The sequence below is a fragment of the Miscanthus floridulus genome, chromosome 5 (assembly GCF_019320115.1).
Source record: "Miscanthus floridulus cultivar M001 chromosome 5, ASM1932011v1, whole genome shotgun sequence".
Classification (NCBI taxonomy): domain Eukaryota; kingdom Viridiplantae; phylum Streptophyta; class Magnoliopsida; order Poales; family Poaceae; genus Miscanthus; species Miscanthus floridulus.
The window spans coordinates 40,096,448-40,115,544 of NC_089584.1; the positions used below are offsets into that span (position 1 = coordinate 40,096,448).

Sequence of the window (19,097 nt, forward strand, 5' to 3'; positions counted from 1 at the left end):
GCCACAACCATCAGAGTAGACTTAGGAGAGCAGGCCGAGGAGATAGAGTAGGCACCTCAGCCACAGCTTCGCCGCTCTGGTCGTACCCGTGCTCCAGTCACATCGAGGTCAGAGACACAGCGAAGGGGTTCTCGCCCACCGCCAAGACCACAGGGTCCGCCTCTAGTGACTCACTTGGATTTAAGGGCCGCCATGGCCAAGCAGGTTCAGCAGCTCAGATTTGTGGACTTTGAGCAGTGGTTCCCGCCGAGGCAGGATGAGCGTGCTTCAGAGGGTTTCTACATAGCTCTATAGAAAGATTTTTATAATACATATCTTAACAATGGGGTAGTATTTAGATCTTAGAGGGTGTGCAACATTGAGACCATTGTAGCAGCAGCTGGAGAGCATATTCGCCCTTACCTAGCTTACCTACCAGGGCTGACAGATTTACTTGGACGGACAGGCTTATATGTTCCATCTTGGGTCCGTCAGTTCTATGCTACACTCTGGATTGACCCGCAGCACAGATTTATACACTTTGCATTCAGAGGCAGAGATTACAGGCTGACGAGCACTAGGGTCAGAGGGATACTCAGGCTTCAAGAGCAGCCCATCTGGCTACATGAGGTTTGCTATGGACAGATAGCGCCTCCCAGATGGCCTCACGGCGGTCTTGTGCCCCCTACAGATCTAGTCTGCCATTGTTTTATAGAGCCATTTGGCGAGGGGTCGAGTAGGACACCCAGTGATCTCACTCCTATAGCTAGAGTGTTGGATGCTATTATGAGGAGGACACTGCTTCAGAGGATAGGGTATCGCGAGGGCTTGACTCGCATACAGTTATGGTTACTAAACTCTCTGATGCAGCAGACAGTGTTAGACATTTGGGATCTCCTTCTATCAGAGATGGAGGATACTATTGTAGAGGGGTTTAGGGGTCACAGGCAGCTACCATATGCTCACTGGGTTACATTCCTGATCCATAGGGTAGTTACTGTGAGGTCACCAGAGATGCTGGCAGAGTATAGTGGTGCTACTATAGAGTTCCCTACATACAACATGACTCAGATGATCCGTCATAGTGCAGTGAGGACACCTAGCCAGCCGAGCCGATATCCAGAGGTGCCAGAGACTATAGCTCAGCAGGATGAGACCATCAGGAGCATAGCAGCTATAGAGGAGGAGCAGCTTGATGCTCAGTAGGAGGGGATTATCACGAACGACCCTAGTGACAGCTCAGATGATGACTACCAGCCTATTCTTCAGATGCCTCCACGTTGACATGACCATGAGGCTAGTAGTTCTAGTTCAACTCCACCTGTATCGCAGACAGACCCCGCTCTACTTGCACTACTAGGGATGTGTACATCAATGATGCTCTTCTTTCGTCACTGAAGACTCCAAAATCATCACATATATTATTTTATGACGAACTTGTGACGATATGGTATTCGTCATTGAATGCGCGTCATATTTTACCTACCGTGACGAAACGTCTATTTTTGTCATAGATGTGCATTTGTTCTATGACGAAATGGTCGTCGTCATATAAGTGTATTCTTTCTATGACGATCTATTTTCATCATTGATATAGCCCCTTTTTTGTCATAACTTGCCGTCTGTTAGGCGGCCAGACGACGTCTGCCACGCTGGCAGATGACGTGTCTTGTCCACATTGCAGGTGACGTGTCCGACCACGTGGCAGCTGACGTGGCCAGTGATGTGGATGGTCCACGTGTCCACTTTTTATTGGGCCACAAGGCTTGCTGTGATAGGTTTTCATTTTCGTCACTAAAGTAAATAGAAATTCGTCACAGAATCAATTACCAAATCGTCACAGAAAGGTCAGATAATTCATCACAAGTGCACATGCTGATTTTATTACAGAATGCAAATAATACTAGAATGACCAAAAGCTTCCATAAATTAACAGATCCAATATTCCAATGACCAACAACTTAATGAACAATTCTAAACTCGGTTCACATAACTCACTAGACATCACATTTGAACTACTAGTTTCATCTCAGTTCACATTAACATCACAGGAAATAATAAAAAGTTGCCAACCACCAGCAACATAAGTTACTACATAAACAAAATCACCAGCAGACCCCTTGCTTAATGAACCAGCAGCTACGAGCAGCGCTCATGTCGAAGAAGCATTGTTGATGGCCAAGATACGCTTGAGCAGCGTATTGTTCTCCTCCATTGCCTTGTTATTTATCTCTGTCAGCTTCTTGTACTCCTCCATCTCCTTTTGTGTCCTCGCTAGCTTTTCCTCAGCTTCTTCACTTCTCTTCCTGAGTTCATCGATTTCACCTTGTACAGCAGCCGTACTTTGAAGATAGAAGAAGCACCTTAGTTGCCAGGGGTGTGTGGGAGGAGATAGTTCAGTTTGTCAAGGCAAGGAAATGTATATTATGCATTTTCGCTATGAGGGTGCTTCTGGCTTTCAAGGTGCAACCGATCAATCTGAATATTGATGCAGAGATTGTGGAAAGGTGATAAAAAACGATGCCTTCACAAACCTAATTGAATACATCCTGTCATATCCACCGCTTACAAATCTGTACAATAAATTTAGTAGAAATTAATGAAAACAATATATGGCCTACTGCAGCGATATTTGGTATATCTGCAAATAGATGGTGCTCTGAGATGACATCAACAAAAATGAATAATATATCTTCAATAAAATCGATGCTGCCATGTAACAAAATATAAGACTTAAGAGAGGATATGCTGACTGAAAGTGTGATTGAACACTATATTATAAAAGGTGTGACATGATGTTTAAATGATAGACGGACAATTCTTTAAATAAGATTTTAGGACATCTACGTAGGTCACAGCTACTGCAATAGAAATTAATGAAAACGGCAACAGAGCCATACTCAACAAAGTTCTGGTATCATTGATTACAAATTATGTAAAAAACAAATCAGAATAAGAAACATTTAGTACAGCTTAAAAGTTCAAAGAGATATAAATTTTTAATGCCACACATATTATTGTTGTTTGTCTACTAAGATGGAAACAATTCCAGTTAAGAAGATACACTGTTGAATCACAGCGGTAATAAATATTATTGTTGTTTGACTATTTATAAGTGATTAGACAAAGTGACGTGCTATACGGAGTATTGTTTACCGGGGTTCTGATAAAAAATTACAGTGCAGCCGGCAGCGGTATTTCTCTTGAAGACCTAGTGATAGTCAGGAAGGAAATAATAATGAATCTATGGCAAAAACAATCGTAAAAAAAAAAGAGACAGGAAAAAATGAAATTTGCTACTAACCTGATGAGCGACGACTCCGGATAAGATCCCATTTGCCAGCCTTTTCCTTCCTCTTTTGCTTGATTGTGTTGTTGAGAACCTACATGTCACCAGACACCAGTGATCAATCAATGCCACAAAATGTTCCTGCATCACAGTCAGCTAGAGAGAAGCCAAGAACAGTAATTCACCTTGGCACGATGTGTCTAATCATGATCCAGTAGATACGGAGGAAGAGCACCCTCTTGGACATCATCATCAACCTTCTGTCGTTTAGTTGATTCATCGTGCATTTTCAGGCTGCAAAAAAGCCAATTCAAGCAGAGACCCACGTAACTACAACAGCCCTTAGCACCAAGCAACTACAACAGCACAAGGCATGCAATCATCAACAACAGGGGCACATGAACAACAAAACCAAAAGGGCGTAAACTTATCAGATCAGAACCGTACATTGCGGGCATCCTTCGAGCGCCTGTGCACCTCGCGCGCCTCATGCTTGCGCTTGCGCTCCTCGTGGTCCAGGCGCTTGCCATGGCGCTTCTGGTGAAGCTCGATGTGGTCCCCCTGCGGCTGCAATCACACTCGTGCACGGGAAAATATTAGCACGAAACTTGTAAAAAAATCACGAAAAAACAATGAATAAATGGGAAGAGCGGTAAGATTGAGACATATGAGGGCTAGCTAGGGGCATGGAGAGGTCTCAGATTCGAGGAGGCACGGAGAAGGGAAGGGGACTTACCATGACGGCGGAACCCTGAAGCTCGGGTTTTGGGTGGGGGAGGAGGAACGAGAGGCAAAGAGGGATATCGGGGCTTAGGGCACCAGTAGTGCGAGCGGCGGCGGCCTTCTGCGTGAGCGGGGGCAGGCGAGCAGCGCCGGCCTCCTACGCGGTGGAGGGAGCGGCGGCGGAAGTTGGGATGCGAAGGCGATGTTGCGCGAGAGGAAGAAAAGATAGATGGGCTTTTTGAGATCTTGTACCATGACAGGCTGCTGCTCAGGCACCACCACCAGGAAGCCTCGTATCTAGCTCGTGCCCGCCTCTCTCCCTCGGAGGTCGTGCTCGAGGAGGGGCGCGAGGTCGTGCTTGAGGAGGGGCGCGAGGTCGTGCTTGAGGAGGGGCGCGAGGTCGTGCTTGCACGAGCGCCACCGCCAGTAAGGAGGCCTGGGCCATGAGCTCCTGAAGGATCTGAGCATGGGGGCGCGCTGCTTCTAGAGGAGTGCCCCGGCCGTGCGCTGCAGCCGGAGAAGAGCGGGAGAGAAGAAAAGGGGCGGCGACGGCGGCTGGTGACGGGAAGAAATGAGAGAGGATGAGGGTTAGGGTTCGAGGTGACTCTATTTTATACTTCCTTAGCGCATGGTAGCCGTTCGATCATGAATCAATGGCCAGCAAATTATGGGCCAAGTACAGTAATGGGCCGATTTTAGGGTTTAGGCCTATTAATATATCTGGTGTTTTTATTTTGAATTTTTGAGAACTTTCATCTTTAATTTTCGGTTATTAAATGAATTCAAATGAAAAATCCGTAAAAAACTTGGATGTGATGGTTTTTTTTCCTAAAAATTTCTAAAATCATGCTTCAGCATTTAAGCTTGATCAAACTTGGATGTGACAATGTTTTACATATTTTAAAATTTGAAATTTGAAATTTGACAAGTTCAAACCAAATTTTAAAACCCTAAATGATTTCATATGTAAAAGTGATGAATACAAAAGTTGTTCAACTCGTCAAGATCTACAACTTTTATTTTGGCCATCTTATCATTTGACAAAATTTGAACCTTTCAAATTTGAAATTTTAAAAAATGACAAGTTCGAACCAAAATTTGAGACCCAAATTGATATCAACATAAACAGTGATGAATACCAAAGTTGTTCAACTCATTAATATCTACAACTTTTATTTTAGTCAATTTGTCATTTGAGAAAATTTGAACCTTTCAAATTTGAAATTTTGAAAAACAACAAGTTTGAACCAAAATTTGAGACCCAAATTGATTTCAACATAAAAAGTGATGAATACCAAAGTTGTTCAACTCATGAATATCTACAACTTTTATTTTGGTCATTTCTTCATTTGACAAATTCTTAGCACACATTGTTCACTAATCTTACACATGTCTCATATAGTTTATAAAACCTTATGAGAGATGTGTCACATTTGTAAACAATGTCGTTACCACTTTGTCATATGAAGAAATGACCAATACAAAAGTTGTAGATCTTGATGAGTTATTCAACTTTGGTATTTATCACTTTTTCAGCTGAAATCATTTGGGGTACCAAAATCTTGTCTGAAGTTGCATTTTTTTGAAATTCAAAATTTAAATTGCTCAAACTTTTCATATGTATATATTGACAAAACCAACAAAATAAATTGATAGAGAATGATTTTATAAAATTTTAGGGAAAAAATCATCAGATTTGGAGTTAGTATGAGGAAGAAAAATTAGTTACAAAGTTGACCCACAGATTAAAAAAAGAAATAACACAGAACAGTGTGATTTCTGTTTTTAATCTGTGGGTAAACTTTGTAACTAGTTGTTCTCCCTCATACTAACTCCAAATATGATGGTTTTTTTTCCTAAAAATTTCTAAAATCATGCTTCAGCATTTAGGTTTGATCAAACTTGGATGTGACAATGTTTTACACATTTTAAAATTTGAAATTTGAAATTTGACAAGTTCAAACCAAATTTTCAAACCCTAAATGATTTCATATGCAAAAGTGATGAATACAAAAGTTGTTCAAATCATTAAGATCTACAACTTTTATTTTGGTCATCTTGTCATTTGACAAAATTTGAACCTTTCAAATTTGAAATTTTAAAAAATGACAAGTTCGAACCAAAATTTGAGACCCAAAATGATTTCAACATAAAAAGTGATGAATACAAAAGTTGTTCAACTCATTAATATCTACAACTTTTATTTTGGTCATCTTGTTATTTGACAAAATTTGAACCTTTCAAATTGGAATTTTTAAAAAACAACAAGTTCAAACCAAAATTTGAGACCCAAAATGATTTCAACATAAAAAGTGATGAATACCAAAGTTGTTCAACTCATTAATATCTACAACTTTTATTTTAGTCATATTGTCATTTGACAAAATTTGAACCTTTCAAATTTAAAATTTTGAAAAACGACAAGTTCGAACCAAAATTTGAGACCCAAATTGATTTCAACATAAAAAGCGATGAATACCAAAGTTGTTCAACTCATGAATATCTACAACTTTTATTTTGGTCATTTCTTCATTTGACAAATTCTTAGCACACATTGTTCACTAATCTTACACATATCTCATATAGTTTATAAAACCTTATGAGAGATATGTCACATTTGTGAACAATGTCGTTACCACTTTGTCATATGAAGAAATGACCAATACAAAAGTTGTAGATCTTGATGAGTTATTCAACTTTGGTATTTATCACTTTTTCAGCTGAAATCATTTGGGGAACCAAAATCTTGTCTGAAGTTGCATTTTTTTGAAATTCAAAATTTAAATTGCTCAAATTTTTCATATGTATATATTGACAAAACCAACAAAATAAATTGATAGAGAATGATTTTAGAAATTTTTAGGAAAAAAATCATCAATTATCATGTTATACGTTTACAAATAGAAAAACATGCATGCCTTTATCACAAAACGGCGAGTGCTCCAGTGGTAACGCACCAACAAGTCTTGCAGCAAGTCGCGGGTTCAAATCTCCCTGCGTGCGCTATTTTTTGGCAAAAAAAAGGGAGGCGGATGTAGGTCCACCTGGACCGTGTGGGCCACACTGCCCCACTTGTTCACCGCCACGTCCTTAGGCTGAGACCCACTAGTGGGACCGCATCGCCACGTCTTCGAGGTTGGGACCCAATGGTGGGACCACATCGCCACGTCCTCGAGGTGGGACCTGCTGGTGGGACCACGGTGCCATGTCCTCGAGGTGGTACACGAGCCAAACGATCTATGACGATTTAGTTTTGTTGTTTTATGACGATTCTTTTGTTTTCGTCATTATTCTTCATGCCAAAGCTCCGTCACTTGTTACTTATGACGAAGCTGGAAATTTCATCATAGAAAGCGCTTGTTCTGTGATGAAATTTATAAGCATCACGACTGAATCGTCATTGATGAACACATTTCTAGTAGTGTTGCCATACTTGAGCGGATGAGGCAGGATCAGGCTCGCCAGACTCAGAAGATAGCTGCCACATTTGCACAGTTTTAGACTAGGCAGGATGAGTTCGAGCGATAGCAACAGGCGATCCAGCAGCAGTAAGCTATACAGCAGCAGCAGCAGGCCATGCATCAGCAGTAGCTTCTCATGCAGCAATAGCTACATGGGTTTATGCAGCATGTTGTGATAGCTATTGGGGCTCCACCGCCACAGCCTGGTCAGCCTGCCGCCACTTCTATGACTCCAGCTTTACAGCCTAGTGGGCTTCAGAGTCAGGGATAGCCACTAGCACAGTTTGCTTCACCTATAGAGCAAGTGTCTTAGTGGTTTGCCTCTCCAGTGCTAGCCCCGCAGTTCACACCTCTTTAGATGAGCTTCACACCGGCTCAAACTTCCTTGCTGCTAGTGCTAGATACCACAGTCTCTAGGAGCCTTGGAGCGACTTTCAGTGAGTTGATAGGGCAGCCTACTCTGCCATATTTACATGTCCTAGGTCCTTCTATAGTTGCACCTATTACCAGGACTACAGAGACGCTCCCTTCTTCTATTGCATCATTAGAGCCGCCTACTTCAGTGATACCTGCACAGTCTATGGCCGCTCCAGTCCCTGATCTGACCCATACCACTTCAGCATCGCTTCCAGCTACATAGGGTCAGATAGCTCAGAGCTCAGGGTCAGATGATGATGGCACACAGTTCTAGCTCGCTCCTCGTTCCTCAGTGCCCGACTCGTCTGCTGCAGCCCCACCGACCGACCCTTAGGTTTTGGTGTTTGACGCCAAAGGGGAAGAGAGATCGAGTATGTTAGACTTAGGGGGAGCGACTACTTATCTAGGGGGAGCTTAGTATTCTATTATATTTGGTTTTTATGTGTGATACACTATTATGCATTCGTGTGTTTACTTTTATGCATCAAACTATATTTATGTGATAGTGATATCTACATGATCGTGATATGTGACATGTGTGCTCTCTACTTTGAATCTTTTATATGTCATATCACTAGTGTTATGCTCATTTGCTTTGCTTCCGCGTTTTACTCCGATGCAAATGAGCTTTATTACTTGTACTCATGCTTATTTCATATCTTTTGAGTACATCATGTTGGCTTGGGTCATATAAGCTTGTCTAACTCTTTTGTTCTTATTATTAAAAGCTTATATGAACCAAGCATGTTAAAAACCTCAACTCTTTCACATACTCGAGGTGGTATTGTCATCAATCACCAAAAAGGGGAAGATTGAAAGCATCTAGGCCCCTAGTTGGGTTTCGGTGATTAATAACAATACGTGATTACTATGACTAACGTGTGTTTTGTAGAGGCACTTAAGTTAGGTCATGGTAATGGAGATCGATTGGGCTATCATGATGGTCATGCCCGTACGATGGAAATCGTTTTGGTTTTCAAAGGATGGATGACAAGGTTAAGGATGGTCTAGTTCTGAGTGTCGATTGGAGTTGAAGAGACACTCAGAGTAGTTTAGGACTTTGATTTTCCTTTGGCCATACTATTAAGGCGGGTATGGATGGGTAGCTTGACCTAGGTGAGTCTAGTGATTTAGGTGTGGTGCACACTTGCTAAATCTAGCACTAGGTAGCTCCTAAGAAGCCCTTAGATCCATTGGAGCAAACTTCATTCACATATGATCGAGAGTTGGAAGTGAATGGAGGATCAAATACTGACCGAACGCTGGCTCTGGGTTGACCGGACGCAGGAGCAGAGTCCGGTCAGTTCATTTGATCAAGGTGAAATCGTTTGGTGCGACCGGACGTTGAGTGGTGAAGTGACCGGACGCTGGGTCCCAGCGTCCGATCGACTCCAGTAAGGTTCTAGAGAGGGAAAACCATGACCGGACGCTGTCTAGCGTCCGGTCACCACTTAAACACTGGAGTTCAGGGAGAACTGACTGGAGAGACCGATCAACATGACCGGAGCGTCCGGTCACCCCGCAGAGGCACATAACGGTTCGTTTTTTAGCCATGGTTATAAATACTTCCTCCGTTCGTGTGTGGGGGTAATTTTACTCATTCCAACAGCTGAGAAACACCTTTGAGAGTGCCAAGAAGAGCAAGGTCCTAGTGAGGTGATTGAGATTTGAGACTCCCAAAGAGGGCCCTCATTAGTGAGATCAAGAGCAGCAAAGTGTGCATCCACCCTTCTCATTAGGCTTGTCGTGGTCAAGTGAGAGTTCGTGCTTATTACTCTTGGTGATCACCATCACCTAGACGGCTTGGTGGTGATTGGGAGTTTGGTGATCATCCGGCGGAGCTTGTGGATGACCCAACTCAAGTTATGAGCGGTTGTGGGTGATTCACCGTGACGGAGTGTCAAAGAATCAACCTATAGAGAGCACTTGATCCATGCGCAGATCAAGGGGGAACGACACCCTTGCGCGGGTGCTCCAACGAGGACTAGTGGGGAGGGCGACTCTCCGATACCTCGGCAAAACATCGCTGCATTCCTCCTTCTCTCTTTACTTTGAGCATTTACTTTGAGCAATTCAATTCTTGTCATTTACATTCATAGAATTGCCATGCTACAGTAGGATTGGAACATATGTTGCTAAACTTTTGCGTGGTAGATCAATAGAAACACTTTCTAGGCACAAGGGGTTAATTGGGCTAACTATAGGACATAATTATTGCAAAAAAAATTAGAATTAGCCCAATTCACCCCCCCTCTTGGGCATCTTGATCCTTTCAGGTAGCCTCCTCCACAGAGATGCTTTCGACGTGTCCCTCGGGGGTACCCACCATGAAGCATTCCCAGGAGGTGTGATGGTTCCCCCTACTAAAGTCAGAGCTAGAGGGCGACCCCTGCTCCTCTATGAGGAGGCCATGGAGAGATTCTGTGATGTGTTAGATCATCCCCAGGAACTTGTTGTTTATGGGAATGGGATCATGCGCTGTGCCACAAGGTGGCTAACGGTCGCCGCGGTGTTGCGGAGACCGAATGGAAGCGCTGTCGGGGCGCTCCGTGCGGGGTGTTTTAGAGAGAGGGTGAGGCAGTGTCGGTCCTCCCTAGATGGCTGAGGTCCAAGGGAGACACCGAGCTGGTGCTCAAGCCTCCCATAGTTGAGGCCGATGGAGGGAGAGGTTGGGTGGTGGCATGAGCCAACGCCAACTCTCATCCCACCGTGACAATGAAGTCTAGGTCACTAAAGTGCACGTGTGCGCTTGAGACCCAGCTGATTCCATGGCTAGCCATCCGTGGCTTGATGTTAACATCAGAACACGCAAAGGTCCCCTACCTAGCACGCCAACTGTCGATGTTTCGAGTAAACACCAACTAGTAAATTTGTATTTGTTGCGCGTTAGGCCCAGATGGTGTGCTAAAAGACATAAGGTTTATACTGGTCCGGCACAATGTCCCTACGTCTAGTTTGTTGTTGCTTGTGTTATTAGCACTGAAAGGTTCATAGTAGGGGGTACAAACGGTCAAGAGAGGGACATGTCCCAAGTCTCTGATGGAAAGGTTGAAAGGGCGCTGAGAGCTTGCTTGCTGCTCAGCTATGTGCTATGTGATGCGTGTTGTGTAGAATTGATCCATCCCCTCAGTGGGGTGCCCTGCCCTCCCTTTTATAGATCAAGGGGGTGTAGGGATTACAGATGGGAGAAAGATAAAAAACTAGAAGCAGAGAATGTCCTTCAAAGGTGCCGGGTCTTCCTTTTCTTTTGAGCCTACCCTGCTAATATGGCAGACGGTGCTAGGGATAGCACATTCGCTGATCCTGATAGGGCCATGCTCTGGCTTCATTTAGCAAGTGGTCACGTCCCATCCCACTCTAACGGGCGGTGCGGCGCACCAGGGTGCCAAGCCGTGTCCCTACGGGGAGCAGATGGCGTGGAGGCCCCATGTTCATTACTGTAGATGACATGAGTTTCCTCCAGGACTGTAGTGGTTGTAGTATGTTTCCGTCAGGATTTGTGTCCGAGAGCAAATGTCGGTGCCCATAACACTGTAGGACAAATGTTGGCACCCACAACACTGTATGGGCTCTCACATGCCTGGAAAGGCTTAAAGCGCCCGTCTGATCATATCCTGATGGTACTTTCCTACAGGCATGCAGGGTATGGTCCTCGATATTGTGGTTGACTTGAGTGCCCCGCCTTATCTGCACGCGTAGTTATGAAGGAGTAGAGCATAGACATCGGGCGAGGAGGAGTCTGCCCCCAAACATCAGGCGAGGCAAAGTCTGCCCTGAGACGTCGGGCGAGGCGGAGTCTACCCCTGGACATTGGGCGAGGCGGAGCCCAGCCCCGGGACATCGGGCGAGGCAGAGCCAGCCCTCGGACGTCAGGTGAGGCAGAGCCTACCCCCAGTCATCGGGCAAGGCAGAGCTAGCCCTTGGATGTTGGGTGAGACGGAGCCTGACCTCAGTCGTCGAATGAGGCGGAGCCTGCCCTCAGACATCGGGCGAGGCGGAGCCTGCTCTCAGTCGTTGGGTGAGGCAGAGTCAGCCCTCGGACATCGGGCGAGGCAGAGTCTGCCCCCAGACATCGAGCGAGGCAGAGTCTAGCCCTCGGGGGTTAGGCGAGGCGGAGCTAGCCCTCAGGGGTCGGGCGAGGCGGAGCCAACCTTCGGTCATTTGGGCAAGAAGTGTAGTTGCGCTCTTGTCTGTTTAGAAGCATCAACATTTGATGGCGAAAGAAGTATGAACTAGCAGTTGCACTATCTAAAAATGACCTAGCGCTTACCTCCCCGTGTCCGACTGAGCCAGTGGACCCAGTGAGGGAAGATAATGAGACTATTGTTGATTTCGCTGCTCGGCAGCGAGATCATGCAGAAGTGCGAATGAAGTATGATCTTGAACACAAGAAATGGGAAATTTCAAACCGCAAGTACTTGATGGTCGCTAAGTCCACAATTTTAGATGCAATAAGAGGGTCTATTCTAGATTGTGATGCTGCCATAAAGTATCTGAAAAAGGTGGAGAGTCAGTTCACTGGCTCTTCAAAGGCTTATGCCAGTACTTTGATCAAGAAATTGTTCAATGAGAAATATACTGGTGGCGGTATCAGAGAGCCCATACTGAAGATAAGCAACATGGCTTCGAAGCTAAAGCTAATGGATTTGGGGCTCAAGCACAAGTTCCTGATTTATTTGGTTTTTGCTTCTTTGCCAAAGGAATATGAAACCTTTGTTGTTAATTACAATATGCAGCCCAATAAGTGGGATATAGAGAAGCTCATCACAATGTGTGTTTAAGAAGAGGAGAGGCTGAAATCCTTACAGGGTGACTCTGCTAACCCTGTGAAGGACAACAAAAGAAGAACTTCAACAAGAATACCAAACCTCAAGGGAAAGCCCCTCAGAATGACTACCATCAGAAGAACAACAATGCTCAAGTTGAAAAGGATCAGTGTAAATGGTGCAAAAAGCATGGACATTACCAGATGGACTATCTAGACTTCCTGAAGAGCCTTTTGAAGAGAGGTGAGGATTTCATTACATTCATAGATGAATCCTTGTATTTAAGTTATGCAAAATCTACTTGGTGGATTGATTCAGGTGCAACTATTCATGTTGCAAATTCATTACAGGGATGCAGTACGAGGAGAACCCTACAAAGAGGAGAAAGAAGGATTAAAGTAGCAAATGGAGTTTAAGCCATTGGAGATCTCTCTCTAAAATTAGATGATGGATTTAGACTTTAGCTTTTAGATATTCTTTATGTACCCTCTTTGCGTAGAAACTTGATAAGTGTCTCATGACTTGACAATGATGGTTATGATTGTCATTTTGGTAATGGCAAATGTCAGATTGTGTATAATAATAAGTGTGTTGGTCTTGCCTTCCGACAAGACAAGTTTTATTTATTATCACTTTCTAAGAATGTGAATGCTGTGGGCGCTGAAAATAAGAATGTTTTCTCATCTATGAATGCAACAAATAAGCGAAAGAGAGTGCATGATGTATCTTCGGAATTATAGCACTATCATTTAGGCCATATTTCGAGGGAGAGGATAGAGCGATTGATTAAGAAATCAATTCTGTTGCCTTTAGAATTTTTAGATTTAGAACAATGCATAGATTGCATAAAAGGAAAGTACGTTAAGAAAATAAAGAAAGATGCCAAACGAAGCGCAGGAATTTTAGAAATAGTTCACACAGACATCTATGGTCCTTTTCCTGTGAAGAGTGTGGATGGTTATGATTCATTTATAACATTCACAGATGATTATTCTCGTTTTGGCTATATTTATCCAATTAAGGAAAGAACGGAAGCATTAAATAAATTTAAGATATTTAAGGCTGAAGTTGAAAATTAGCACAACTTAAAGATTAAGGTAGTAAGATCTGACCGTGGGGGAGAGTACTATGGTCGACACACCCCATATGGCCATGTTCCTGGACCTTTTGCAAAGTTCTTATAGGAAAATGACATAGTTGCCCAGTATTCTACACCAGGCGAGCCTCAGTAGAATGGAGTAGCTAAAAGGCGCAACCGTACCTTAATGGATATGGTGAGAAGCATGATAAGTTACTCTACCCTACTGATAAGTTTATGGATGGAGGCGTTAAAAACCACCATTCATATTCTTAATCGAGTGCCAAGCAAGTCGGTGCCCAAAACATCGTATGAGTTGTGGATAGGAAATGAACCCTCATTTAACTATTTACGTGTGTGGGGTTATCCAGCTGAGGCAAAAGTTTTTAACCCAAACATAGGGAAACTAAACTCCAAGATAGTCAGTTGTCATTTCATTGGCTATCCAGAAAAATTAAAAGGTTATCTCTTCTATTGTCCTAACACACAAACAAAGTTTGTAGAAACAAGATATGCTATCTTCTTAGAGGATGATATGATCAGGGGGAGCATGGTAGCACGAGAAATTAGTTTTGAAGAGAAGCAGGTATACGTGCCCACTCCTATGGTTCAGGAGCCATTCTTCACGTTACCTGTTGTTGATGTACCAATAGTGCAAGACACTGTAGTAACAACACCTGTTGTTAGTTCTCCTATGGCAACAATGAATGAACATGAGTAACCCGTCCTTCAGGATCCCCTAGTACCCATTGTCACTCATGAGGGAGAGCAACAACAGTCTCATATAGAACAAGCGTCATCTAACGAGGCCCCTAGAAGATCTCAAAGAGTTAGGAGATCAGTCATTCCTGATGACTATGAAGTTTATGAATGTGAGTAATTTCAAATGGAGGGTGATCCCACCTCATTTGAAGAAGCTATGAGAAGCGCTTACTCATCCAAGTGGCTTGAAGCCATAGAAGATGAAATGAAATCAATGAAAACCAACGGTGTTTAGAACTTAGAAATAATTCCTAAAGGAGCTAAGACAGTAGGCTGTAAATAGGTCTACAAAACCAAACATGACTCCAAAGGGAATATAGAAAGATTCAAAGCGCAACTTGTGGTGAAAGACTTCATACAAAGAGAAGGTATAGATTATAATGAGACATTTTCTCCAGTCTCATGTAATGATTCTTTTAGAATCATAATGGCGCTTGTAGCACATTACGATTTAGAATTACATCAGATGGATGTAAAGACGGTGTTTCTAAACGGGGATATAGAGGAAAATAGTTACATGGCACAACTGAAATATTTTGTAGTGGAAGGAAAAGAACGTATGGGGTGCCGCCTGAAGAAATCCATTTACAGATTAAAACAAGCTTCAAGACAGTGGTATTTGAAGTTTGATAGTACAATAAGAAATTTTGGGTTTCAAGAAAATGTAGAGGACAATTGCGTTTACGCAAAGTTCAAGAATGGAAAATATATTTTCCTAGTCTTGTATGTGGATGACATCTTGCTCGCTAGCAGTGATGTTAATCTACTACTAGAAAAAAAGAAGTTTTTGTCCTCGAAGTTTGATATGAAGGATCTCGGTAAAGCTTCGTTCGTCCTAGGAATAGAGATTCACCGAGATAGAGAAAAGAGGGTTTTAGGATTATCACAAAAGGCATACTTAGAAAAAGTTCTAAAGAAATACAGTATGTAAAATTATAAGTCTTCACCTGGTCCCATAGTCAAGGGCGACAGATATGGGGAATTTCAATATCACAGGAACCAATATGAGATCGATCAAATGAAAGTGGTTCCATATAGTTCAACTGTCGGAAGTTTACAGTATGCTCAAGTTTGTACTCGCCCTGACTTAGCTTTTGTTACCGGGTTACTTGGTAGATTTCAGAGTAATCCAGGAATAGAACACTAGAAATTAGTAAAGAAAGTTTTGTGTTACCTACAAGGTACGAAGGGTCTCATGCTAACGTACAGAAGATCTGATTCAATGCACATAGAGGGGTATACAGATTTTGATTATGCGCGAGATGACAGAAAATCCACGTTAGGATACATATTCACTCTAGCAGGAGGAGCTATATCATGGAAAAGCTCAAAGAAAACCGTCACAACATTGTCCACAATGTATGCCGAGTTTGTAGCATGTTATGAGGCCACGGGCAGGTGAATTGGCTGAAGAAATTCATACCCGGGTTAAAAGTGGTAGACGACATACATAAACCACTCAAGTTATACTGCGATAATAATCCAGCAGTATGTTATACTCAAACAATAAGTCAAGTGGTGCTACCAAACACATTGACATAAAGTATTATGTTGTGAAAGACAAAGTCCGGGATCATATAATTAGTCTTGAGCATATAAGAATAGAAAATATGCTTGTGGATCCGCTTACAAAAGGCTTACCACCCAACGTGCTCAGAGAACACTTAGCCGACATGGGTTTAAGGGAAAGCCTATGATTCCTGGATATAATAAGGGCCTAGTTGAGAATCTTTTTCAAAACAGAGAGGTGCATTGTAGTTGTTCAATCTAATGGTAACTGACCGTGACGATGAGACACGCTCTATGCACTGATCTGTGATGGAATGGGAACAAGACAAAGTAAGTAAGTTAATTTAAGCCATAAGGTGAGATCAAGGGGGAGAATGTTATATTGATCTCCACCCGGCCAATTAGGCCCTTGGATCCGCGCCCTGATCGGGGGCGCCCAACCGCTCCATGGTTGGTGGGCCCCGTTGTACAGCGCCATAAAAAGGGAGGTGGGGGCCGAGGCACAAGGCACGAGGTTCACCGGAGCCGCCAGACATCCCACCTACGGTTTCTAAACCCTAGCCGATTTAGAGAGGGGGCGTTGCCAGCGACGGGAAGCTTCGCCACCGGCCACCGCCGCCACCGTGACAGCGTCTTCACCGCCGGGCTTCACCACGCCACCGACAAGCGACTTCATGGCCAGCTCGTCTTCTACGAAGGCGGCCGATGGTTTGCACCTTCGCAACCCCTCTCTCTTTCTCACCCTGTCTCTAAATCACATACTAGTTCATGTTCTAGAATTTGCTGTTTATCCCAAATACTAGTATATATGCTAGATCTATAGCTAGATGATACTATAAAAATTCTATCAGTAGAGTGATAGAATAACAGAACAAATTAATGTAGTCCAGCACAAGTTGATTGCCGTACGTAGTTATTTTACTTCGTGTTTGTGCTTTATAGTGGGCATTGCATTTCTAGCTAGCTTCACAGAGACTTGCTAATCGGATTTTGATTGGATCAGAATGCAAGAAACAGCTCATCTACACATACATACTGCCGGCAATCAGACGGGCAGCAGATTGACAGGTTAAAAGGTTCTTCGATCCAGCATTTATATTTATATTACCTTTAGTTATCTAGTGCAATTTGGTCGCACACAACTTATTGTTGTATTATATATTAGCAAAAGGCAGATAGAAATCACCATTCACCACTCACAAAGGGAACGAGAGACAGTAAATGGATTTTGTCTGTATGAATCATCATCTTATAAATAGAGAGACAGAGACACAGCATATGTAAATTCATGTGTGTTGCTAATGCTAGGTAGCTTTAGGCCTTGCTCGAATGCGTATGTATCTACTTCAAACAATCCACATGTACACTCTAGATACATGCACGTTCAAACAAGGCCTTGTGCGGGACGAATGCAAATGGATGTCCTTGCTTGCCTTGCCAGGCCAACTAGCTAGGGCAACTAATAAAATCCAAAGAAATGTTGGGTCGATTTCTACCAGGGACAAAGGACGACGACATGCAGTCATGCATGATATCTATGAATCTATCTAGCAGAGTTAGGATTTTTGATCCATCATGGTAGCTATAGGCTATATAGATCTCTAGCTTCATCCCTACTAGAGGGGACCAAAAGAAAATTGAAAAAAGCGCGAGGTTAAAGGTGGTAAACAATGCAAAAGCGAGAGAGAGAGAGAGAGAGAAAAAAAAAGAAGAAGAAAAGAATGAAAACTATGACCACCACTCAGCTTAGCAGATAGCTGGAAGCTAAGCTCGCGAAGCAAATAAAGCTTGCTGGCAGCTGCAAAGCGCGTGCTTTGAGTCATTACATACAGCTGAAGCAAGGAAATAATGCATGTACACATCTGCATTTCTGCTGGCATGCAAGAGACGCACACACCTATTACCTATATGCCAGCGACGAAGAGGTTGGCCAATAATTGAGCCATTCAGCAGAGAGGCACACACAGTTGATGCAAACTGCAGCTTGTGGACCATATATACCAGCATTCAGGGTTGGAATGAAGAAGCAGATATATAGAAGAACATGGATCGATATGCATGTATGATCTAGTCCGAACAAAAACTGAGCAGATCGATCGACACTCACTCAGTAGCGCTAACTATTTGCAGAGAGACGGAAAGCAATGACACGTACATGCACGCGCGGCACTACTGCAGCTGGCCTGAAGGCTTAATTAGCTGGGCGTCGACTGATGCGATATGATCGGTGCTGTTGCTATGAGATGGATCATGCGAGAATGCAGAGAGTTGGCGGCACTGCGGCGCAGGCAGGAGTAGTATTTATATATATATAGTAGTATAATGTATTGAGGCTGCGTGGAGTCCGCCGGTAGGTGGGCTGCTACGTAGTGCGTGGCCGCGCGCGCGCGTTAGTGGTCGACTGGTCGTGGCAGAGCAGCGACGTCAGACCGCGGCCGCGCGCGCTTTTGTGGACTCGCCGCGCGCGGCATGCGTGTGCGTGCACCGACCCGTCCACCCACTATGCGATGCGGCGGCGGCGCTACACTACATCGGGTTTACGCGCACGCTGCCGGTCGGCACGGCACGGCAGGGGAGCCGCCACCATTGTGCGCGTGGGCGGTGATGAGTGCGACGGCCTCAACCGAGCCGAGGGAGTCCTGCATGGGCTCTGTTGGGCCCGTATTAAATCGGCTTCTGCTGACTAATACAGATTAAAGTCGGTTAAATAGCACATACGAACAGACCTACGTGGATGGGTGGGGGTGGGTGGGGTCGGCCTCCGCCCCGCCCACGCATTATGCTGTTGGAGCTAGTGGCGCTGCGAGGTTGCCTGCGGACCGGGGCGTCTTCCGGGCTTCCAAGAGTGCTCGCCGCATCAACGCTGCCGACTACCACGCTGATGCTAATTAATACTACCTGCGACAACCTAGGCCTTCTTTGGTGCAGCTCCGGCGGCTCCGGCTCCCTCCGCTGTGACACTGTTTCACATCATGTATGATACTGTTCATCGGATCCGGTTTTCTCTCTCTTCATTTTTTTTCTCTCACAAAGCCGTTCTGAGGGGAGGAAGCTTGTTTTTCTCCTCCGACTCCAGCTACAGTATAAGAGCTGAGTACGCGGGAGCCCGGCCA

At 44.0% G+C, this 19,097-nt stretch overlaps 1 protein-coding gene and 1 long non-coding RNA gene across 4 annotated transcripts; both read right to left on the reverse strand.

Annotated features, from left to right (window-relative positions):
* Nucleotides 1-1,963: 1,963 nt before the first annotated feature.
* LOC136452030 (uncharacterized) lies at nucleotides 1,964-3,364 on the reverse strand. Of its 2 annotated transcripts, XM_066452694.1 has the most exons (4): nucleotides 3,284-3,348; nucleotides 3,158-3,190; nucleotides 2,514-2,552; nucleotides 1,964-2,342 (listed from the first exon to the last, which is right to left on the reverse strand). In XM_066452694.1, exons 1-4 carry the CDS (start codon nucleotides 3,313-3,315, stop codon nucleotides 2,132-2,134), a joined length of 315 nt encoding a protein of 104 aa, XP_066308791.1. In that variant the 5' UTR covers nucleotides 3,316-3,348; the 3' UTR covers nucleotides 1,964-2,131. The 2 variants fall into 2 exon arrangements, 1 of the variants encoding a protein (XP_066308791.1); XR_010758715.1 differs by having other exon boundaries at nucleotides 1,964-2,552; nucleotides 3,136-3,190; nucleotides 3,284-3,364.
* Nucleotides 3,365-3,451: 87 nt separating this feature from the next.
* LOC136452031 (uncharacterized) lies at nucleotides 3,452-4,181 on the reverse strand. 2 transcript variants are annotated; one of them, XR_010758716.1, is made up of 3 exons: nucleotides 4,005-4,181; nucleotides 3,716-3,835; nucleotides 3,452-3,562 (listed from the first exon to the last, which is right to left on the reverse strand). It is a non-coding gene; the product is annotated as an uncharacterized lncRNA (long non-coding RNA). The 2 variants fall into 2 exon arrangements; XR_010758717.1 differs by lacking the exon at nucleotides 3,452-3,562 and adding an exon at nucleotides 3,607-3,624.
* Nucleotides 4,182-19,097: the final 14,916 nt, after the last annotated feature.